The sequence below is a fragment of the Hemitrygon akajei genome, chromosome 4 (genome assembly GCF_048418815.1).
Source record: "Hemitrygon akajei chromosome 4, sHemAka1.3, whole genome shotgun sequence".
In the NCBI taxonomy this organism is placed as follows: Eukaryota; Metazoa; Chordata; class Chondrichthyes; order Myliobatiformes; family Dasyatidae; genus Hemitrygon; species Hemitrygon akajei.
The window spans coordinates 77,319,347-77,338,014 of record NC_133127.1 but is presented as its reverse complement, the minus strand read 5'-3'; the positions used below and the strand labels follow the sequence as shown (position 1 = coordinate 77,338,014).

Sequence of the window (18,668 nt, the reverse complement as noted above, 5' to 3'; positions counted from 1 at the left end):
TGAACATAAACAAATCCAAGTATTAAAGGCAGATGCAGAGCAGAGAACAAAAAAAAGCATAAATTTACTTTATTCAAATACCACAAGGAATATTGGCTACACACAGTGCAAGCTTAGTTTGTTACTTTGAATAATTAATTAGGTGTTAAGTCATATATTTTTAAAAGATTCAGCAGTTTCCAATGAAGTTGGAGCAGGCTGAATGATATGAATGATTTGCTGAAGAAATTCTAAAACCAGAGAGGTCTTCACAACTGTACAGGGTGCACAAATGACTGACGAACCATTAATGAGATGCAATTATTAAAACCATTCAAATATATTTCTTAAAGGAAACAAACACAAGACAAAAATAATTGAATTAAGTTTATTTAATTTGCATATTTTGGGCCATTTGCTGTGCAGCTTGGTTGCCATATTTGTCAACATATTAAAATACAAGAGCACATTTTAACTTTGAAGCATATTGCAATATCCCATCATGCATCTTATTTTTTAAAAAGTTGTTTAGTTTCACTATGCCCTTCAGTAGTTCAAGTTATTACAGCAATACTAATTTGCTCACGTGATCAGTCAAATATTAGATCTAGTGACTGCCTGAAAATATAAACACCAAATCAGTTGTGAAAGTGGTAGGAATTGTACTAAGATTATATTTTTATACTCAGATTCACACTTTAGAATAAATCACTAAAATGACAGGTCTTGATTTCCTTCCTAATAAACTGTGCTATAACAATTTTCTTATATTGTAATTTAATTGCTCAACAGTTCAGAGAGCCAGATCTTATTCCCACAATCTCCACGTCTTCCTATACTCATAATTACATTGCAAATAGCTTTTTACATTGGCCTGAGTAGAAGTTCTGTGCTGAAAGCTTTGACAACCAGTAAAACCAAGAGTTCAAAGTTCAAAGTAAATTTATTATTAAAGTATTCATGTGTTACCATATACAACCTTAAGATTTGTTTTCCTACAAGCATTTACAAGAAAAAAAACAGAATTTTATGCAAAACTATACATACACAAGCACTGACAATCAATGTGCAAAAGATGACAAATTGTGCAAATAAAATAATATTAAGAACGAGTTACAAAGAGTCCCTGAAAATAAGCCTGTAGGTTGTAGAACCAGTTCACAATAGTGAATGAAGTTATCTGGACTGGTTCAAGAGACAGATTGTTTTAGGCTAATAATTGTTCCTATGAACAGGTCCATGTATACATATGGTGCTCTTTACTGACTACAGCTCAGCATTCAATACCATCATCCCCTAAAAACTAATCAACAAGCTCCAAGATCTGGGCCTCAATAACTCCTTGTGTAATTGGATCCTGGATTTCCTCATTTGGCAACAACATTTCCTTTACAATCTCCATCAGCAGAAGTGCACCACAAGGCTGTGTGCTTAGCCCCTCCTCTATTCACTTTACACTTATGACTGTGTGCTAAGGACAGCTTCAATGACATATTCAAGTTTGTTGATGACATCACTGTCGTAGACAGAATCAAAGATGGTGATGAATCAACTTATGGGAGGGAGATTGAAAATCTGGCTGGGTGATGTTAAAACAACCTCTGACTCAATGTCAGCATGACCAAGAGGGTCAACAACTTCAAATTCCTCAGTGTTATTATTTGGGAGGACCTGTCCTGGGCCCAGCACACAAACTCAGTTACAAAGAAAACACAGCAGTACCTCTACTTCCTTAGGAGTTTGCGATATTCAGCATGACATCTGAAATTTTGACAAACTTCTCTCAATGTGTACTGCAGAGCATACTGACTGGTATGAAAACACCAATGCCCTTGAATGGAAAATCCTACAAAAATAGGCGATATGGCCCAGTTCATCATGGGTAAAGTCTTCCCAGCCATGCACAAGAAACAATGTCACAAGAATGCAGCACAATCATCAGCAAACCCCACCACCCAGGACATGCCTTTTTCTTCTTCTTCTTGTTTTACAGTGGTTGGCATTTAGCTTAATGGTGCATTACCGCCACCTTCTACTCCGGAGTGTGGATCAGATGATAGACTTACATTCTAAATCCCTTCACCCATTTACTTTCCCTCCCTCCCTCCCTTCCCCATCCTAGTACCCTATTCCGGTTTATCCATCATATCCTATTAAAAAACCCATATACCTTAAGAAAGCTGAAAGCACCCTGACCTGTGCTGTCTCACCCATGCCCAGTAACCCTTCTAATGTGAATTACTGCACTCCCAATTCCCTTAGATTAATTCTCATCATCTCTCTCTGTATCCCATACTTCCTGCAACTCAGAATTACATGTTCTACTGACTCCTCTTCCTGACATTCCTCACACAATCCTGTCTGGAGCTTCCCTATCATTTTCAATGTTTTGTTTAGTGCATAGTGCCCCAGCCTTAACCTAGTCCACACAGTTTCCTCTCTTCTGTATCCACTGCCTACCCCTAGTACCTGTAACACCCTTTTGAATTTGATATAAATGCCTCCCATTCTCCTCTCTGTCCCATCTTTCTTGCCACATTTGGATGACTTTTCCCCAGATTGCACACTTAGCCTCTGCTTTTCTGATACTAACGTGCATTTCTATATTTTCTCTCTTTAACGCCCTCTATGCCAACTCATCCACCCTCTCATTCCCCTTCACCCCTACATGAGCTGGAACCCATAGAAATTTTACCTGACTTCCCTGATTTGCAACTCTTGTGACTGACTGAAGGATGTCATAAAGCACATTTTGCCGGCTGTTAGAGTGAAAAGACCTTAAACTAGCTAGAACTGAGGATGAATCTGAGCATATCAACACTTTGACTAGTCTAGCTTTCTCCACCCATCTCAACACAACCAACACTGCCAACATCTCCACTGCTTACACCCCTAACTTAGAAAATGTTCTTCTGCTGATTCCAATTTCTTTTGCTGGTATAGCCACCCCAAACCCTGTCACTCCTGTTCCAGGTTCCTTAGCACTCTCCGTATAAATCTGAGTATAATCACTATACTAATCACTATGCCCTCTTCTCACTGCTGTCATCAGGAAGAAGGTACTCACACCTCCAGGTTCAGGAACAGTTACTACCCCTCAACCATCAGGTTCTTGAACCAAAGGGGATAACTTCACTCAATTCAACCAATACTCACTTTCAAGGACTCATCTCATTTTTATTGCTTATTTATTATTATTGTTTGTCCTTTTTATATTTGCAGTTTGTCATTTTCTGCACTCTAGTTGAATGCCCTAGTTGAATGGTCTTTCATTGATTCTGTTATGGTTATTATTCTAGGTTTATTGAGTATACCCACAAGAAAAAATGACTCTCAGGGTTGTATATGGTCACATATATGTAAACATAGAAATACAGAAATCTACAGCTCAGGAGGTCAGAGATGAGAGAGATTATAAAGCTAAAGTCAAAAATCTCAGGAACAGTAGTTATGTTGACTATCATAAGCATTGTGTAACATTTGTTTTTCTAAAGCAATCAATGGTAATGCTCCCTACATTGTGGTAGACGTCAGGCTTATTTGTAAATACATTGATTCTTACACAGAATGTGTACAGGATGCCTTAACCTATATATTCTAGTGTATGGGATACAATTTTGGTCACCAAAGCCACAATCTGTGTAATTATGGAAGTATCAATCTAGTTTTATAATTACAAGACTCGAGGACCATTGAGATGAGTTGAATTAATTTTTCTGGATATTATTTTTATTACATTTAGTTAATAGCTCTGTGAGGATAAACCAGGAATATATTTTTGTTGACTAGCTTCTACTAATTGTGATAAATTCCACTTGCCTTCAGTTCAAATCACTTCTACTGACCTCCCCATGGAAACTTATTGGTGGAAGATGAATTGGAAGAATCATTTTTCCTAAATAAACTTAACATTTCTGGTCAATTAAAGTACACTGGAAGAACTTGTAATTAAACATCTGAAAACACACATTTATCATTCTGGAAAGGGTACACGGTATCTAATATTGTGGGAGAAATACTTGACCAAGTGGAATATTTCAATGTTTAAATAGTTTTTACTTACTAAAGCTAAAGAAACCTATTTTCACAGAGTGTAATATGGTTAGTCAGGACTCTGTTCCAAAAAAACCATTCAACATAAACTGTGAAGAGAAACAGTTCCGATGAAGGTTGTTCAACTTAAAATATCAATTCTGCTTATTTCCACAGATTCGGCCTGATAATTCCAGCAATATATATAAATAAATAACCAATGTATCCCAAATAAAAGCTCTTCAGATTTAATCAATCTACCTCAAAAACAATACAACAAAAATCTGTATTTGTAATTTCAACATACAAAAACATCCCAAGAGGATTTACAGATGTAGAATCAAACAAAAATGGACACCAACTTAAAAAGGGCCATCCATAACAGAGACAAAGATAAAATTAATAGGAAGAGAATTCTGGAGAAGATGTGGTCTAGTCAGAAGAAAAAAGAGCACTGAGGTTAAGGGAACAAGGATTGCATAGAGATGACAGAGTTTTGTATAAAATGAACACGTCAAATGGCAAGTCAAAAAAAGAGAATATTCATCACTGACGGTAACAAAAGCAGCAGATTTAAGCCTGTCACTAATTAATGTGGGGCTAAATCAGGGTTTCTCAGCTGGGGTTCCTAAAGGTTCCACAAGAGGTTGTGATATAAAAAACATCATTTTTTGAACTTCATGAACGCGTGATGCTAGCGCTCACAATGGTGGGTAGTGACTGAGCAGCCCCATGAGCAATCTTGTTAAAGGTCTCTCAGCCCAGTATGGCAGTGTGCAGGAGGACTGTGTTTATTTGGCTGAGTCCATTCACAATTTCCGACATGAGATAGGGGAGGTCATTGAAAACTGGTGAGCACAGTACTGCACAGAGGTGAGGATGGTAAACTGACAATTGGTGAGTGCTGTTTTGCATGGAGAAGGGCCAGTAGGCTGATGAGAGCAAGAAGTACGTTATCAGAGCGTTGAATGGTCTCACCCAACTTGGGCTTGTCATTAGCCTCTCCCTGCTGAATTAAATCCCCAACTTCCCCTTAAGGACTGACTTAAGGAGCAAACAAGCTCTACTGTTGTAGCAGAAAATTGGAGGGAAGTTATCATTCTAAAGAAGGAATTTTTATGCACCTGCAACTCAGCTGCTGGCCTGCCGCTTTGCTACTGTAAATGTTGCAAAAGGTGAATTTTGCAGGCTAGTAATGAATTGTATTGTGAAGTTTTCGTATTTTAGTTATTTATTCTGCTGCTCTTTTTTATGTTTTATTAACCCCTGTGTTAAGACAAGATGTAGTACGAGAAATAGAAAAGATTTCACTCTCAAACAGTACGACAAGTCGACATATTGATGACATGTCACATGATGCTTAAGAGGATTTGTGTGTAAACTGAAAAACAACAAATTCTCTAACCAGGTTGATGAGTCAACAGATTTCACCAATAAATGTCATGTTGTACCATTTATAAATAATGCTGAAAGTCAAGAAAACTTTTCTGTTGCAAAGAGTTGCCCAAAACAAGCAATGGCCAAGATATAATTAATGTTTTGTCTTCATATCTGGAAGCAAAAGGTCTGTCTTGGAGGAACTGTGTTGGTATTGTTCTGATGGTACTCCGTCAGTGGTTGGCTCCATGAGAAGTTTCATTTCTCTTGTAAAAAAAAAGAGAAACTTTCTGACATTGTCACAACATGTTGCATTCTTCACAGAGAAGTGCTGTTGTCAAAAATCTCTTGGAGGTGAAATGAAAAAAATTCTGGATGGTGCTACAAAAAAAAAGGTTAATTTTATTAAACAAAGACCAGTTCACTTGAGAATGTTTAAGGAACTGTGAAAACCTGGACAAAGAGCACACCAATCTTCTGCTACGTACAGAAATCCAGTGGCTTAGCAGAGGAAGAGTTTTCAACAGGGTGCTTGAGCTGAAAGGTGAATTGCTGGAGTACTTTCAAGAAAATAATAGGACAGATTTTGCTGAATATCCCCATTTCAGCCTGATACAGCTAAAAAGCACAACTGCTTCCAAGGTCAGTACAGTCAACAAAGATGTCTTAATGTGTTTAAACAAACATATCGCTACTTAAAACCAATGGAAACAATGTCAGTTGTGGTTGGAAGTGCCCACAAAGGACACCTCAGAGGAAGCGCAGGTGTAGAGTAGGGTTACAAATGCGTTTAAGGAAACAGGGTTTTAAACTCCCTATACCGACTATCTTGCTGGCGAAAGTGCAGTCTCTAGTGAATAAAATTGATGATCTCAGAGCTAGAGTGTTGAATCAGAGAGACATTAGGATCGTGTGTGTCCTTTGTTTCATGGAATCCTGGTTAACCACTTCCGTGTCGGATGCAGAAATTCAGATCGACAGGTTTACTACACACTGTCAGGATAGATCTCAAAAGCATAGGTGGAGGAGTATGCCTCATGATCAATTCTTCTTGGTACACAAACATATCAGTGCTGTCCCAATTCTGCTCACCAAACCTGGAATATCTAGCAGTAAGGTGCTGTCCTTTTATCTACCACAGGAGTTCTCTGGGATCATTTTGGTAGCAGTTTATATTCCACCTCAGACCAACGTCAAGCAGGATTTAGATGATCTGAGCAATGGGATCAATATGCACAAGACAGCACACCCTAATGCCTTCACTATCATTTTCAGAGATTTTAACCAAGCCAGTCTGAAAAAAAAAATCACTAAAGCAACTAGCATCAACAGATCACTTACAATACCAGAGGAAACAACACACTGAACCATTGCTACACCACCAACAAGAATGCCTATTGTGCTATTCCAGATCCTCACTTTAGGAAGTCTGATCACCTAGCTGTACTTTTACTCCCAGAGTCTAGGCAGAGACTGAGGACTGCAACACCAATAGTGAAGACCAAGAAGATATGGACAAGAGAAGCACAGGAGCAACTACAGGACTGCTATGAATCAATGGACTGGACTGTATTCAAATATTCATCTTCGAATCTGGATAAGTATGCTGCAGTTGGTACAGACTTCATTAAAACCTACGTGGATGAGTGTGCGCCCAGCAAGGCTTACTGTACCAAACCAAAAGCCATGGATGAACCAGGAGGTACGTCATCTGCTGCAGGCTAGATCTGTGGCATTCAAGCCTGGAGACCCTGGCCTATACCAGAAAGCCAGGTATGATTTGCAGAGGGCTATTTGAAGGGCGAAGAGACAATTTTGAACAAAGTTGGAGGCGATATCAGATGCACGGCAACGCTGGCAAGGTCTGCAAGACATCACTTCCAACAAAGTGAAACCCAATAGCATGAATGACAGCCATGCTTCACTACCAGATGAACTCAATGCCTTCTATGCACTCTTTGAAAGGGAGCTGTGAAGATCCCTGCTGCACCTGATGACCCTGTGATCTCCATCTCAGGAGCAAAAGTTAGGCTGTCTTTAAAGAGAGTGAACCCTCGCAAGGCAGAAAGTCTCAATGGAGTACCTGGTGAGGCTCTGAAAACCTGTGCCAACCAACTAGTGGGAGTATTCAAGGACATTTTCAACCTCTCACTGCTATGGACGGAAGTTCCCACTTGCTTCAAAAAGACAACAATTATACCAGTGCCTAAGAAGAATAATGTCAATCCCCCAAGTAGCACTCACATCAACAGTGATGAAATGCTTTGAGAAGTTGGTCATGACTAAACTGAACTCCTGCCTCAGCAAGGACCTGGACCCATTGCAATTTGCCTATCGCCACAATAGGTCAACAGCAGATGCAATCTCAATGGCTCTCCACACAGCCTTAGACCACCTGGACAACACAAGCACCTACGTCAGGATGCTGTTCATTGACTATAACTCAGCATTTAATACCATCATTTCCACAATCCTGACTGAGAAGTTGCAGAACCTGGGCCTCTGTGCTTCCCTCTACAATTGGATCCTCGAGAAGACCACAATCTGTGCAGATTGGTGATAACATATCCTCCTCACTGACCATCAACACTAGTTCACTTCAGGGGTGTGTGCTTAGCCCACTGTTCTACTCTCTATACACACATGACTGTGTGGCTAGGCAGAGCTCAAGTTCTATCTATAAATTTGCTGGCGATACAACCATTGTTGATAGAATCTCAGGTGGTGACGAGAGGCGTATAAGAGTGAGATATGCCAACTAGTGGAGTGGTGCCACAGCAACAACCTGACACTTCATGTCAGTAAGACGAAAGAGCTGATTGTGGACTTCAGGAAGGGTAAAACGAAGGAACACATACCAAAGGCAACACGAGTGAATCTGCAGATGCTGGAAATAAATAAAAACACAAAATGCTGGCAGAACTCAGCAGGCCAGACAGCATCTATGGGAGGAGAGAGTGACGACGTTTCGGGCCGAAACCCTTCATCAGGAACACATACCAATCCTCAGAGGGATCAGAGGTGGAGAGAGTGAGCAGTTTCAAGTTCCTAGGTGTCAAGATCTCTGAGGATCTAACCAGGTCTCAACATAGCTAGTGTTAGGGTTAATGTTAGGGTTAATTCGAGACTGCCATTACAGGTCAGGAGTGGCTCACGTAATATTAGGAGACCGGAATGCGAGGGAGAGGGGGGGAAGCGAAACTGGGGACTCCGCTACACCGAAACTACTAGTGTCACGCGATTCAGTAAACAAAAGAAACAGGTAACTCATGAGTGTATGGCATCGGGCCAATAAGATGGACACAATTGCCCGATATTACCTAATATGTAGCAGGGGGCTGTGCTGGGGGGAAAAGGGGTATAAATAAGAGCAGATTGTAAGGGGAAGTCGGAACGCGCCTTCTCCAGCGACTCCGTGGATTCGCTGTGCCAGTTACGGATTCTGCAATAAACTCAAGTTTTGTAATATTCCGGTGTTGGTTGTCTCTCTTCCTAAACGAACACAGGGCAGAATTTCAAGCCCAACATTTGGTGACCCCGACGTGGGGAGGGAGAGACAACACAGGCTGGCGGGTCCGACAGCAGACAACTTGCGGCCGCAAGCTCGACTAAGGTCAGGAAGTGCCTGTTATATCGAAGACTTCCACTAGATAGTTAAATCACTGAGTTAGATCTTGTCTGCTGACGGATCCTCACCAACCCCAAGTTACCCTGGGAGAGATCATTCCCGGTGCAGAATCGTGACTGGTAAGTACTAACTCTTATCTGTTTTTAGGAAGATCCTCCGCCCGTGGAAAAGTCTTCTGAGTGAGGGTACCCGCCGCCCACGATGGGCATAAAAGTCTCAGGAGTGAGGAGAAAAGTGTCGCGGTACACCGTAGTACACAGGGATACTGACGGCGCCTACCTTAGACTGGTTGTTAAGAGGTGAAATCTCCCACGCGAAGGTCAGGTTTTGAAAGGCGACCGTCCCACATTTGATCCTCTCTCTGTACTAGGGAGCCATGGAGCACTTCAATTTCGAGTTACCAAAACTCAGACATTTGCGTGTTGAGTAACAGAGTATATGAGAGTTTTTAGAAATATGGTAAAATTGATAACTGTGCGAGTTCAATAATCTAACAGTGAGCAGCCGCAGGGGTCAGACACCACCAAGGTAGGAGTGGAAGTGTTCCTCCGAGGCCGGGGAAGCTCACCTGGAACGGAAAACGGTGGCATGGTCCATACTCTGTCACCGAGGTCTCCAACAGGGCATTAAAAGATAAGAAGGGAGGGGGACAATAACTGGCATCATTTTCTACTGGCTAAATAAGACCTCTGGCAAGTGGGGAGCGTTTCTGGGACAGTCGGCTCTAGGACTGTCTATTTCAATTGCTATCTTTATCACGTGTGGTTGTTGTTGCATACCCTGTATCAGGACCCTAGTCATCCAGACTATAGATCGAGCCTTGACCGAAAAGGATGGACCTCCACCGGCGTACCAGGCACCCTTGTTCCCGGTGGAAGGGGAGGACACGGCCCTCCCGGAAAGCGGACGCGCTATGGGAGGACACGGACTGAAATGGACCATGGCAAGGGGGGGATTGTGAATTTGTTCTTGAATAAGTTTTCTGAAATGTTGCATGCTACTTGTAAAAATTGCGGATGTTTAGGGAACCCCTACCCATATTTTGTGGCCCTAGGTCGGACAAATCAGGATAAGCAAATAGGGAGGACACGCCAAAGAGTGCCGGGGGACGCTCACCTCCCTGCCTGATCCCGGCAGCCGTGGAAAAGATTGTAAGGGATGTGGCCTCTGGGAGGCCAAGGGAAGGAGTGTTAGGGTTAATGTTAGGGTTAATTCGAGACTGCCATTACAGGTCAGGAGTGGCTCACGTAATATTAGGAGACCGGAATGCGAGGGAGGGGGGGGGAAGCGAAACTGGGGACTCCGCTACACCGAAACTACTAGTGTCACGCGATTCAGTAAACAAAAGAAACAGGTAACTCGTGAGTGTATGACATCGGGCCAATAAGATGGACACAAGTGCCCAATATTACCTAATATGTAGCGGGGGGCTGTGCTGGGGGGAAAAGGGGTATAAATAAGAGCAGATTGTAAGGGGAAGTCGGAACGCGCCTTCTCCAGCGACTCCGTGGATTCGCTGTGCCAGTTACGGATTCTGCAATAAACCCAAGTTTTGTAAAATTCCGGTGTTGGTTGTCTCTCTTCCTAAACGAACACAGGGCAGAATTTCAAGCCCAACACTATGTAGTCATAAAGAAGGCAAGACAGTGGCTATACTTCATTAGGAGTTTGAAGAGATTTGGCATGTCAACAAATACACTCAAAAATTTCTATAGATGTACCATGGTGGAGAGCATTCTGACAGGCTGCACAGGACAGAAACAAGCTGCAGAAGGTTGTAAATCTAGTCAGCTCCATCTTGGGCACTAGCCTACAAAGTACCCAGGACATCTTCAGGTAGTGGTGTCTCAGAAAGGCAGCATCCATTAAGGACCTCCAGCACTCAGGGCATGCCCTTTTCTCAATGTTACCATCAGGTAGGAGGTACAGAAGCTTGAAGGCATACACTCAGCAATTCAGGAACAGCTTCTTCCCCTCTGCCATCCGATTCCTAAATGGACATTGAATCTTTGGACACTATCTCATTTTTTAAAAAATACAGTATTTCTGTTTTTGTACTTTTTTTAAAAAAAAAATCTATTCAATATATGTACACCATAATTGATTAACTTATTTATTATTATTTTTATTTTATTTATTATTATTATTATTTCTTTTTCCCTCTGCTAGATTATGTATTGCATTCAACTGCCGCTGCTAAGTTAACAAATTTCACATCACATGCCAGTGATAATAAACCTGATTCTGACTGAGTGCATTGAAGATAAGAATAGCTGCAAAAACTAGCCTACTTACCAGACTTTTTTTTAAATCATATGAACCAGATGAACTCTGTAAGGCCCTGAAGAAAATGTTTTGACTTCAAATGACAAGGTTCTTGGATTTAAAAGGAAACTGAATCTTTGGAAAAATCATGTTGCAAAAGAAAATCTTGAAATGTTTCCACTGCTGCTTGGGCTTGAGAATGAGGAAGGATATCAGAAAATCTTAAATTTTATTGAAAAAGAAATTTATTATGTTTGCTTTAAGAGTTTTTAAAATTTATGAAAGGGAGAAAAAGACTACTTTCAAGAAAGGAAAGCCAAGCTCTCTTTTTTCAAGAAAGGCTGGCTAAAAATTCATTCTCTACTTGAAAGAGCAATGACAATTATTTTTGGATTACATTATCTACAACTTACTGAACACGCTAACGTGAGCTGAAGATATACTTTTTTTAAATTATCTTTTTTTTTTTTTAAACGCAAGGGTTCCCTGAGGCCTGAAAATTATTTCAAGGGTTCCTCCAAGGCAAAAAGGTTGATAAATGTAGGGGTAGATAATGACTACGTTAATAAGATGACATGATGTCAAAAGCATAATCAATGCCTCTTTTGCTGATGAACCAGTAACCAAATCGGTTGATTAGGTTTTTTTTTAAAAAGCACTTTTTCATACCTTCTACTCATATTCATTTGAAAAAATTTTTTCCAAAACTCTCAAGGAGTAATTACTGACACAGCACACAATTCAGGATTTTTTTTTCTAAAAGTACCTTTATATAGATATCAAAATTCACCAGGTTTATTGATAAAGGAGGCAGGGCAGCAAGAGAAGAGGTGTAAGACAGATTTCTGAAGAATTCCGGTTAGAGCTGGAAAAAGAAGTCATGGCTGGAAATGCTGCTCGACTCTAAAGGGAACAAGTGCACATAATCTTTTGAATAGTAATAATTATAAGTTCTGCCTTTACCATGGAAAGAAAACACCTAAAATATTCTATTCCATCAAGATACATGCAATGCCAATATGCAATATTAGCATTGTCAGAAAACCTGAACTGCAGCAGATAGGTGAGCTGAGAGAAATCTCAGAAGTGATTAGTAGTTATAACCAAATTATTGGTCAAAATCAATCTAAGTTCCAAATTTAAATGCATTGAAATGTACGTGTTTAATTCACTAAACTGAATCGCAATTAATAGGTTTTGCCAACGCACCTTCTATTTTCTCGGCTATTGTTGAAGAGTTTGATCATGTCAGATAAGAAAACACGAGAAACCTCCATTGTTTCGAGAAGCTGAGGAGAATTCCTCAAAAGTGCTGCAATCACTTTCAGAATTTCTGGAAAAAAGCAACCATAAAGTTAAAAGGGGCAGAATTTTTAAAGAAATATCTAACCGTTTCGCTTTGAATTTTGAACTGCAGGGTATCTACAAACCTCCACAAGTTTTATAGTGTTGCCATAAAATACAAATATTTGTTAAAATTATTACAATTTACATATTAAATGTGCGCATTTATGTCCAGTAGCAAAACGTGCAAAGCCAACTTCCATTGTAGTTGATAGTATTAATTTAAATTGAGATGATTTTGTATTGCTTGAAGAGGAAATGTAATCAAATTATCTGAAGAACTATCTTTTAACATTGTTCTGGACTGTTTTGATCTAGAGCAGGGGTCCACAAACCCCTTGGTTAATGGTAGGGGTCCATGGCATAATAAAGGTTGGGAATCCCTGATATGGGGCAACATATTAAATCTCACAATCACGTGCAACAAGACAGTGTATCTGAAGTGGATTCCAGTTAACTGGGCCATCAGTTAACTGAAGCAGCTACTTAGTTGGGACAACTCATGGAGAACAAAAAGCAATCGATAAAATGGCAGACTCCTGATGAAGGGTTTCGGCCTGAAACGTCGTCACTACCTCCTCCCATAGATGCTGTCTGGCCTGCTGAGTTCTGCCAGCATTTTGTGTTTTTAATTGATAAAATGGTGTCCCTTTGTTTACTTGGGACCTCATGCTATATAACTGAGGCTGGAGAATGTTGTCAAACAGTTTCTAACCAGCTTCAGACTTGTACACTTGCATGCCCATTAGGCACAACACCATGCTTAGAGCAAACAGTTTTTAAATAGCATCAGTTGTATGTTCTTGTGTTCAAAAAGCAGTGACTACTGTCACTAATAGTTGGAGAAAAATAAACATGAAGACAATTCAGAACTGTTTTGCTCTCTGCAATTTTAACCATTCAAGCTTGAAGATGTCACAAATGGCTGGGAGTGCAAATAAAACTATTTCACTTCTTCAAGTCAGGAACTGTGAAGAATTTGAGGGCACCAATAATCATCTAGAATGTTACAACAGAAAAAAAAGATATGGAGGATCAAATCATCAATAGCATTGTATGAAGGTAGTCCAAAATCTATATTACATGTTTGTGCTAAACCTGTTTATTTACAGTCAATCAAAAGAAAGTATACACTGGATAAATTCCTGTAACAATAACTATTAGGAACTAATACAGTTTTATAGTACTGTAGTAGTATAGATAGCATTCTAACTTGTTCTGCATTTCAGTTAAATAGATAGCTTGTTACTCAGTTAAACAGTAGTTTCTCTTTTTATACCTTATGCAGACCTGGGTAGGTCTATAGTCTAGTGTAGTTTTTTGTGTTGTTTTACGTAGTTCAGTGTAGTTTTTGTATTGTTTCATGTAGCACAATGGTCCTGAAAAACATTCTCTCATTTTTACTGTGTACTGTGCCAGCAGTTATGGTCGAAATGACAATAAAAAGTGACTTGAACTTGATATTTTTTTTAACTATTTCCATGAAACTTCAGCTACTTGGGGCAGCCACTTAATTTGAACCAAAATGTACTGGCCAATGTATCCAATTTAACCTGAAATTACTGTATTTAAATGCTGGGCATTATTTACATACGTGCTAATCCTACCAACAAAGAAAATAAACAATGCAACACACACAAAATGCTGGAGGAATTCAGCAGGTCAGGCAGCATCTATGGAAATCAATAAACAGCAGATGTTTCACATCAAAACACTTCATCAGGACTGGAAAGAGGAAGATGCCAAAAAAGTGGGGAAGGGGAAGGAGGACAAGCCAGAAGGTGATAGATGCTGGGTGGTGGGGGGGGGGCGGGGGAGGATGAAGTAAGAAGCTGGGAAATGATGTGGAAAAGGCAAAGGACTGAAGAAGAGAGAATCTGATAGGAGAGGAAAGTGGACTATGGAGAAAAGAAGTGGGAGGGGCACCAGGGGAAGGGCAGGAAAGTGAGAAGCAGGAAGAGGCCAGAGTGGGGAATAGAAGAGAGAAGCGGGGGGTGGGGGAAATCATCAGGAGAAACTGATGTTCATGTCATCAAGTCAGAGGCTACCAAGATGAAATACAAAAAATATGGCAAAATAGGGCTAACATGTCAGAATGGGAATGCAGAGAGGAATTGAAATGATTGGCCACCGGGAAATTACACTTTTTGGAGGTGCTCCCACAATTTACATCAGGTCTCAGCAATGTAGAGGAGGCCACATAGATGACCCAGCAAATTTGCTGGTGAAGTGTTGCCTCACTCAGAAGGACTGTTTGAGGCCATGAACGGAGGTGAGGGAAGGGATGGATGGGCAAGCATAGCATTTCTGTCACTTGCAGGGAGGGATACACACCAGAAGGCAAAGTGGTGGGGAGGGTCGAATGGACAAGGTAATCATGGAGGGAATGATCCCTACGAAAAGTGGAGCTTGGGTTGCCGGGGGTGGCGGGGAAGCAAAGATATGTTTGGTAGCAGGATTCCATTGAAAATGGCAGAAGTTATGGAGAATGATGCATTGGATAGAGGCTCACAGGGTGGTTGGTGAGGACAAGTGGAACTCTATCCTTGTTAAGACAGTGGGAAGATGGGATTACCAGAGATATCCCGGAAAAGGAGAAGATGTCAGTGAGGGAGGCATCAATGGTGGAAGAAGGGAAAGCATGCATTATACTTTTAGTAGAAAGGCAACAATACAGTCTCAATAAGTCAGGGAACCTGAATGTAAATTTAGGCAATGAAGATAAGTTACTAAATCTCAAGACTCACTTTAACTTGAATTTTTTTGTGAAGCCTAAATGTTAATGCTCCTATTAGTGAAAAAATGTTGATAACAAATAACAAATGTTATTTTGTCAGTGTCACCCACTGATCTATTGTGGTAGGACATTTGAGATAATTTCATATAACAAGTTTCAGGCATAGACATTGATTTGGAAGCCAGTTCTCAGTTAATCAGCAAGGCAGGTGCAAAGTTTCACACAGTGTTAGAGGCTGGTTACACTGACAAGATAACTTTGACAGTCCTTGGGTTAACCAAATATCAATGAATCTTATATTTACAAAAACTCACAATGACTCGAGATCTAATATTAGAGCAAAAATATTAAAAAGATCCAAAGCTATTTAAATATTAAAAGACTAAAATCTCATACATACAGTATACAAGTGAAACATTTAAACTAATTTAGCCCATATATAAAGTTCTGCTGACCTTTCTCTCAGCTTTTATTTCAATAGTGATGGTCTACTTTTGCACTAATTTAGCAGACCAACTTTCTAGACTTAGTTACAAAATCTGCAGAAGGTTGTGCACCAACATTAGACCGTATGTTGTGCACATACTCAAGAAATGGCCCCAAAAGTAGCCTGTACAACCATAACAATAGTTCTCTATGTCCAAGCTCCAACTCTCCATCATAAAATTTAATATCTGTGCAAACCATGATGTCAATATCTTCCTGCATATGATCTCTATCTATATCTCATTGCACTTTTACAGATCATTGGGTAGGATGTTGTGACCATCACTGAATCATGGCTGAAGGATGGTTGCAGTTGGGAGCTGAATGTCCAAGGTTACACATTGTGTCAGAAGGATAGGAAGGTTGGCAGAGGGGGAGGTGTGGCTCTACTGGTAAAGAATGGCATCAAAGCATCAGAAAAATGTGATGTAGTATTGCAAGATGTTGAATCCTTGTGGGTTGAGTTAAGAAACTGCAAGGGTAAAAGGGGTCTGATGGCAGTTATATACAGGCCTCCAAACAGTAGCTGGGATGTAGACCACAAGTTATAATGGGAAAAAGAGCAATGTTATGATATTCATGAGAGATTTTAACATGCAGATAAATTGGGAAAATCAGGTTGGTAATGGATCTCAGGAGAGTGAATTTGTTGAATGCCTACGAAATGGCTTTTCAGAGCACATTGTCATTGAGCCTGCTAGGAGATCAGCTATACTGGATTGGGGGGTTAAGTAATGAACTGGAGGCGATTGGGGAGCTTAAGCTAAAGGAACCCTTAGGAAGCAGTGATCACAATATGACTGAATTCAACTTGAAATTTGATCGGGAGAAAGTGAAGTCTGACATAGCAGTATTTCAGTGGAGTAAAGGAAATTACAGTGCTATGAGAGGGGTGTTGGCCGAAGTAAATTGGAAGGAGATGCTGACAGGGATGATAGCAGAGCAGCAATTGTGTGAGTTTCTGGGGAAATGAGGAAGGTACAGGACAGATGTATTCCCAAAACAAAGAAATACTCAAATGGCAATATAGTACAACCGTGACTGACAAAGCTAATGTAAAAGCAAAAGAGGGGGCATGGAACAAAGTAAAATTTAGCAGGAAAATAGAGGATTGGGAAGCTTTTAAGAACCTACAGAAAGCAGCTAAAAAAATCATTAGGAGGGAAAGGATGAAATATGAAAACAAGCTAGCAAACAATATCATAGGGGATGTAGTGGATGTTTTATATTTGGATTTTCAGAAAGCCTTTGACAAGGTGCCACACATGAGGCTGCTTACAAGTTAAGAACCCATGCTATTGCAGGAAAGTTACAAACATGATTAGAGCACTGTCTGATCGGTAAGAGGCAGCGAGTGGGAATAAAAGGATCCTTTTCTGATTGGCTGCCAGTGACTAGTGGTGTTCCACAGGGATCAGTGTTGGGACTGCTTCTTTTTATGCTGTATATCAATGATTTAGATGGAACAGATAGATTTGTAGCCAAGTTTGCAGTTGATACAAAGATTAGTGGAGGAGCAGAGTGTTGAGGAAACAGCACGGCTGCAGAAGGTCTTAGCAGACTCAAAGATAGGCAAGAAAGTGGCAAATGATATACAATGTTAGAAAATGCATGGTCATGCACTTTGGTAGAATAACTAAATGTGCAGACTATTTTTTAAATGAGCAGAAAATCCAAAAGTCTGAGATGCAAAGGGATTTTGGATTTCTTATTCAGAACACCCTAAAGGTTAACTTGTAGGCAGAGCCAGTGGTGAGGAAGGCGAATACAATGTTAGCATTAATTTCAAGATGTCTAGAATGTAAAAGGAGGGATGTGATTCTGAAGCTTTATGAGGCACTGGTGAAGCCTCAACTTGAGGTATTGTGAACAGTTTAGGGCTCCTTATTGAAGAGATGTGCTGGCATTGGAGAGGGCTCAGACGAGGTTCACAAGGATGATTCCTGGAATGAAAGGGATATCATATGAGGAACCTCTGATGGCTCTGGGCCTGTGCTCGCTGGAATTTAGAAGGATGGGGGATGGGGGCTGGAATCTAATTGAAACCTTTTGAATGTTGAAAGGCCTAGACAGAGTGGATGTGGAAAGGATGTTTTGGTGGTGGAGTCTTGGTCAAGAGGGCACAGCCTCAGGATAGAAGGGTGTACATTTAAAACAGATATGCAGAGGAATTTCTTTAGCCCGAGGGTGGTGAATTTGTGGAATTTGTTACCACAGGCAGCTGTGAAGGTTAGGTCATTGGGTGTATTTAAGGTGGAGATTGATAGGTTCTTGATTGGACATGGCATCAAAGGTTATGGGGAGAAGGCCAGAGAGTGAGGCTCAGGAGGAGCAAAAAAAAAATCAGCCATGATTGAATTGCGGAAAAGACTCGGTGAGCCTTATGGTCTTTTTTTCTCTCTATTCCCTGCCTCTTCATTTGCCTATTTAAATGGTTCTTAAATATTGCTGATTTATCTAGTTCCACTATCTCCCCTATCGACAAGTTCCAGGAACCAATCACTCTCTATGTCAAAACTAAATTCCCTTACCTTTAGTATTTAACCTGGGAAACGTCAATCTACCTTGTCCATGCCCCTCAATTTCATATATTTCTAACAGAATGTATCCAATACTGCTGTTCACATGGCCTGTAGACATTAGTCTGCAGAGCATAAGGCTGATCATAATCAATGTTCAAGAAAACATCGAATATGCAGTACCTTCATTAACTCATCACATATAAAGAATTATCTGTGTGCTATGGTAGCCCTGTATGGGCACATCTGCTTCTCAGATCTCAGCACAAAATTTGTTCTGTTATTTCTTTTTGAATAAATA

General features: G+C 40.4%; 1 protein-coding gene across 2 annotated transcripts in view; it reads right to left on the bottom strand.

The window, feature by feature from the left end:
• The window catches only part of lrba (LPS-responsive vesicle trafficking, beach and anchor containing), an 807,866-nt gene that overhangs the window by 659,689 nt on the left and 129,509 nt on the right, over positions 1–18,668 (bottom strand). For both annotated transcript variants that reach the window (XM_073042906.1, XM_073042907.1), the window contains exon 20: positions 12,491–12,614. In XM_073042906.1, the coding sequence (XP_072899007.1) occupies positions 12,491–12,614 (124 nt within the window). The remainder of the gene's footprint in view (positions 1–12,490; positions 12,615–18,668) is intronic.